The 5,614-nt window shown below is 38.0% G+C and overlaps 1 protein-coding gene across 2 annotated transcripts; it reads right to left on the bottom strand.

The window, feature by feature from the left end:
- Window positions 1-349: 349 nt before the first annotated feature.
- LOC109954447 (histidine triad nucleotide-binding protein 3) lies at window positions 350-4,149 on the bottom strand. Of its 2 annotated transcripts, XM_020589777.1 has the most exons (6): window positions 4,054-4,149; window positions 3,476-3,607; window positions 2,818-2,935; window positions 2,428-2,497; window positions 1,408-1,525; window positions 350-1,133 (listed from the first exon to the last, which is right to left on the bottom strand). In XM_020589777.1, the coding sequence occupies exons 2-6, from the start codon at window positions 3,575-3,577 to the stop codon at window positions 996-998; spliced, it is 546 nt and encodes a 181-aa protein (XP_020445433.1). In that variant the 5' UTR covers window positions 3,578-3,607; window positions 4,054-4,149; the 3' UTR covers window positions 350-995. The 2 variants fall into 2 exon arrangements, with proteins under 2 accessions (XP_020445433.1, XP_020445434.1); XM_020589778.1 differs by lacking the exon at window positions 4,054-4,149 and having other exon boundaries at window positions 1,016-1,129; window positions 3,476-4,037.
- Between the last annotated feature and the right edge of the window lie 1,465 nt (window positions 4,150-5,614).

Raw genomic sequence — 5,614 nt, 5'->3', positions numbered from 1 at the left:
ATAAAGGCAAAAAGCAGACAAAAGATCCACACTTTGCACTAAACTCCCAACGAATTTAAGAGGAACGAGGATACATATTTTAACTCTTATGAGACGTCCTTTCCTCGGAGCTGTAATGTAAAGCGTCCAATCACAAACAGATTTTCAAAAAGAATACACTCGTGTATCCTGGGTTATAGCTCCTCCAGACAGCCTCCTCGCTCGAGGGACGATAAAATAAGGGAACTGGGTTTCACCTGTAGCCACCTACAAATACACCACCTTCCTTCTAGGAAGGACCATTCAGAACAGAGCTGAACTGCTCTGCCGGGGAACAGAAGAAGATATCCCCTCCCCCCCTTCTTCTGTTTGTATTTTTTTCATATGTTCATTACCAATGTACTGTATCTTAGTGTATGCTTTAATAAATGAAAATCAGCAGTCACTGGATTATTTTGGTTATTGGTTATTGGTTTGCATGCTTCCCTTATATAATAAAGCCCCAATGTCACAAAAACTTTAAGTAAATACATTTTTTTGATGCAGTATATCTTAAAAACTGATCGCACATAATATCATAACATTTAATGGAGTCGATCCATTATACTCTTAATATTCTAACCATAAAATAATCTATTCACATATAATTCATTTGAGTCTTTTTACCTTTACACACACCAAAGTCTAGAACACAGTAGATACAACAAAATCTAGAACATACAATAGATAAAACTGTTTTTCAAGTGCATACTGTTTGCATGTAAACACAGCCACACTGTTTAAATATATATATATATACTACTAGTGTAAACCAGTTTGACTCAAATGTGCATAGTCACTTGTCTACAGTGACATCTCAGAGCTATGGCTTTCCTTTCAAAACTAATGAATTTATCTGCTTTCAGATAATGTTCTGTAATATCCTTGTCAGTCTATGTTGTTATTCCTGTTGTGTCCCACCTTGCAGAATTTGAGCATTCTTTTAAAAACACGCTTGTTCTGTGGCTGATTTTGGATCAGATACGCCTCTGAGATGTTTGCTTTTCAGAAAGTCCACCTTGGGAGCTGGTAGCTCGCAGACATGAAAAACAGTCTGTCAAACAATACTTGAGCGGTGGAGCTTTGTCCTTTAGATGTTTCCGTAAACATTCTTCCTGCAAAGACAAGTACATTATTTTAAACAGGGCAAAGAGACTGTCGAGAGCAAATGAAAATGCACAGGGAAGTTAATTTATCTGTTTTGGCATCTATTTATAGCTTATGTCTAGACATTTGCATGGTTTTATCTGCAGAAACTTATGAAAACAAGAAAAGAACAAGTACAGTAAGTGTGTAATGTACAATACTGCAATGACCTTCATAAGAAAACTGATTAAAGAAAATCAGTGAAATAAAGAACAGAGGGAGTCTGTCTTCCTCAACACTCACAGTAACAAAAGCTGGTTTGAACATATTCCTCTGGTCCCATATGATTTTTGTGGTGGGGGCGAGCACGTGGAGGTGGAGATGCTCTACTGAAATGTAGGGAGCTTGGTGGAAGCCCAGCCTGCGGAGGAAAACACATCAGTGCTTTAAGCTTTGACACTGCAAGTCAGAGTGCAGTTTCAGAAGGTCCAAAAGAGGAATGTTAGGTAATTTCTTAGTCAGTTAGATATTGATTAGATACTTGTTGTATAGGAATGTTTAAGTGTAGCCAGGATGTCTATGCTCAGGCTGTTAAATGCTCAGTTCATTGTCATGAGTTCTGCAGGCTGCATCTAGGCCGAGGTCAACTAGATTGAAGAGTCTGCAGGCAGGATGAATATTGTTATTAGCATGATATGTTCAGCCGTAATCTTAATCATAATATCTTCCGAGGCTTACTGTTCGGTCCCTGAATCATGTCCCTGAATGTCCTGTATGCTTTTAGCTACACACCACATGATCAACACTCACACACACATTGATTCTCTCCATGTTTTGACTACTGCTACGGCCAGCTGTGAAGCTGGCATATCAGGTGATGTCACGATTTGACGTTACTGGGTAGAATGGGCTAGCCCAAACCAGATAAAATGTATAGAGATCTTGGGTTCAGAGTCTTTTTTGATCTCCGTCTGCCTGCGCGCAGGACTGGAGGTGGGAGATGCCTGGACGTGTAATGTTAATTTTGCCTGTGATCCTTTGAATAAACCAGCACGGTTATATTTTTTATATATCCAAGTGGTCCGCTTTGTCTCTCTGAGTTCCTGGGTAAAAGAACTGGGTAATATCTTTCAGGAAACACATTGATTTTTGACAAAGTGAGTGTGTAATTCAATCCCCACCCCTACCCCCCACTCCATTTTATGCTGCAGCCTTATAGTTTACAATAGTTTAAATGTGTGTTCTACTCTTCAAACAATTATAATTGTTAATTAGTTGACCCAAATGTTTGACATTTGAGAAAATAACTTTGTCTCCACCTACTGTATGTCTTTCATATCAGTGATTCCTTGGTCACGTAGTACAGCTTTCCCCATTTCAGCCATCCTTTCCACTGTTGGATACATGTCTCAGTTATTTTTCGGCAAAGGCCAGATAATAAGACAAAATAAAATTTGTGCACATAGAGCATATAGGCAGCATGAGGTAGCTGACAGAGCACTGTATTACACTGAAACAAATGAAAAAGGAAAACCAAAATACGTGCTGTAGGTTGTAGGAGTTCAGTGAATAATATTAGTAGAAGCAACAGTAATATTGTACTAATGGCAGAATTAATTAACATTGGCAGCAGTATTATTACTACATGAAGTAGTGTTGTTAGTAACAACATAGGGGTTCACTGGTGCCTGCTGTATTTGTATCATCACCGACCGAGGCCAGTGTGTCCCCTGTGCAATGAGAGGCAGCTGGTTATGTGCTTTCTGGGTACAACCAGGTAGTGATGAGGAGCAGCAGGCTCAATGTCTTTGAAACACACCAGCTCCTCATCCTGTGAGATCGAACGGAAATATCAGAACAAAAGATAAAACACATGTTAACCCATAGGTCAGCAAACACAGCACTGTTGTAACACATATTCAGTGTGTTTAGGTGGAGGTAACTGGTATATCATAAAACTATTGATCCTCGGTTGAAAATTCATAAACTAGCAGCAGTAATTCAGAATATACATATAAGGTTGTTTTACTTTTACTTAACATTTACTACTTTTACTCTGAGTACTTCAACCACCACTGATCTTCTTTTATCTTTGTTTCATTTTCATTTTATGGATACTATGTTTGATTTTATTTTGATTTTTAACAATGTTTTAGGTTTGTCTTATTTGATTCTGAATTTTTAATGCTTACCGTTTTAAATGTTAATGTTCTTGTCACTGTCTCTAAGGCACATTGAAATGACGTAATGTTACTAAAGATAATGTAAAAAAAAACTGTTTCGGGAATAGAAAACTAATTTCTTTGAATAAACTCAGATTTGGCTAAAATACACCCCAGTTCCCCCCAGTCTTCGTTTAAAGGGATCTTACCTTTTTTAGAATTTCCGCTTCTTCATCTTGATCGTTGGCGATCAAACAGAAAATACACTTTTTATCGACGTCTTCACCTGAGTGTGATTTGTTTATCGCCATGTTTCCGATACTGTCACTCAGGACCGGGAGCTCGAGAGACGCAGAAATAAGGCGGAAGCCAAAGATAAGAGGAAACAGGAGACGAAATCGGTCGATGGCAGGTAAAAACAGAAGGCAGTCACAAAAAGCAGATCGTTGTCAGTAGCTTAAAAATAGCTGTGAGGAAATAAATGACTAGGGTTGTAAACATTACGGTTAGCGTTAGTTCCTAAAACTTGGGAGTAGATTATGAGGGAAGTTAATTTTGCGCCCCACCCCCTTACATAACCTAATATTTACTTAATTTAACCCTAAGCATTCTTGTCTTATGATTCTTCATCTGACCCCACCCTTTTCCAGAACCCAATACCTCAAGCCTAATTAGGGGCTAGCAAGCTAACAACAGCACTACAGTCAAACAGCACTTCCTCTACTGCTTCTGTCATTTCACCTGCAGTTGTACGGTATTATAAAACAATAATACCAACACAAATTACTTCCTGAGAGGTGAATCCGTCCTACTCTCTGACCTGCTGGACAGTACTATCCCCAGGTCCATGTTCACTCACATTGAACTCTGGAGAAAGGAAGTAGGAGAGTCACTGTTCCCCTATTTCGCAAACAAAACAAACAAATAAGAACACGGGAAGCACTATATGACACTGTTGTGGTTCCGTTACTTGTTTACAGTATATTACGGTCTTATTTCCTGCTTCTTTCACTGGGGCCTGTTCCAGTAAACCGGTTTAACAAACTCTGATGCTAACCCTCAACTCCAAGTTGACAAACCCTGACATGGGGAAACAAGAAAACACTAATGGGCCACTAGTAACGTTCATTAAAAAGTCAATTATGATTACAGTTTTGACATTAGATCACACTTGAAAGGAAATAAATGTGGGGAATTAAAGTTGAATATAGCAGCACAACCAATGATCATATATGCAGCCTATATTTTAACGTTTATTTCAGTTTAAATGTGGTTGCAATAACAACTCAATAAATAGATCTTAGTGATAGCACAGGAGACAGCACTTTTGGGCTCACCAGAAATAATACTTGGGAAATATTCACAGTAGAACACTGAACAGCTAAAGACAACAAAGCTCAATTTCACAGGAAGCAATAACTGGCATTAGTAAACAAAATGGCAGCTATCATTACAGTGGTGTCAGACATGTGCAGTGTTGCATATTCATGCACTACAAGTCTGTGTCAGACGCAGGATGTAACTGAACATTTCTTTTCCACACAAGTAGGTTTGAATTTTTAGTTAGTGGCATATTAAGAGTGCAAAAACATAATGATCTCTTTTCCACCCATTTTTAAGAAAAGGCTGACCTGCAGTTGGACAGGCAACGTCTCTCCTGTAGTGGTGAACAAACAACATTCAGTAACAATTTTACATTGAAGAAATGCTCGATTACACAGGACCACAGCACAGCATGGACTTCTATAGTGCAAAGTGACATCATGTCAACTTTTATAGAAATATTTAGCACAACATTTCTATAGAAGTGCAACCTTCGAGGAAAAAAAAAGTAAAACTAAAAAGCCTAAATTATTTTATATACAAAAAAAACCTAATACAAAATTAAAAATAACATATTTGGTCATTGGAAATGTATCCTGACTTTGCCACCTGTTTTGGATTTTATGGGGAATGAAAACTTGTAGTTTTGAAGTATTGCAATGAAACATTCTCATTCGGTTCATCTGAAGCTCAAAAGGACCTCTATGGCCTTCAGAGGAAGCCTAACATTGACGGTGTAAACAATTACTTTGTTTCCCACTTTGAACGTTAATTTAATGGTAGAGGATTTAAAATCCTTCCTGGCAGTTTTCACATTCTCTCAAGTTTCACCTTCACTGTGTTGTAAGAAAAAAAAAAAGTTCCAAACTTTATCAATACATAATCCTGTACATTCCTAAACATACGAATTACATCAATCTTTATTTCTGCACAAATACATTTACAGCATAATGGGGAAACCTTAAATAACAACATCAGCAGCCTTCTTGATCCCTTCTCTCTATCTACGCTCATTGTGGTTCAGC

The sequence above is a fragment of the Monopterus albus genome, unplaced genomic scaffold, assembly GCF_001952655.1.
Source record: "Monopterus albus unplaced genomic scaffold, M_albus_1.0 scaffold9.1, whole genome shotgun sequence".
Lineage (NCBI taxonomy): Eukaryota > Metazoa > Chordata > Actinopteri > Synbranchiformes > Synbranchidae > Monopterus > Monopterus albus.
The sequence above is the reverse complement of the archived record's forward strand: the minus strand, read 5'-3'. Positions and strand labels throughout refer to the sequence as shown.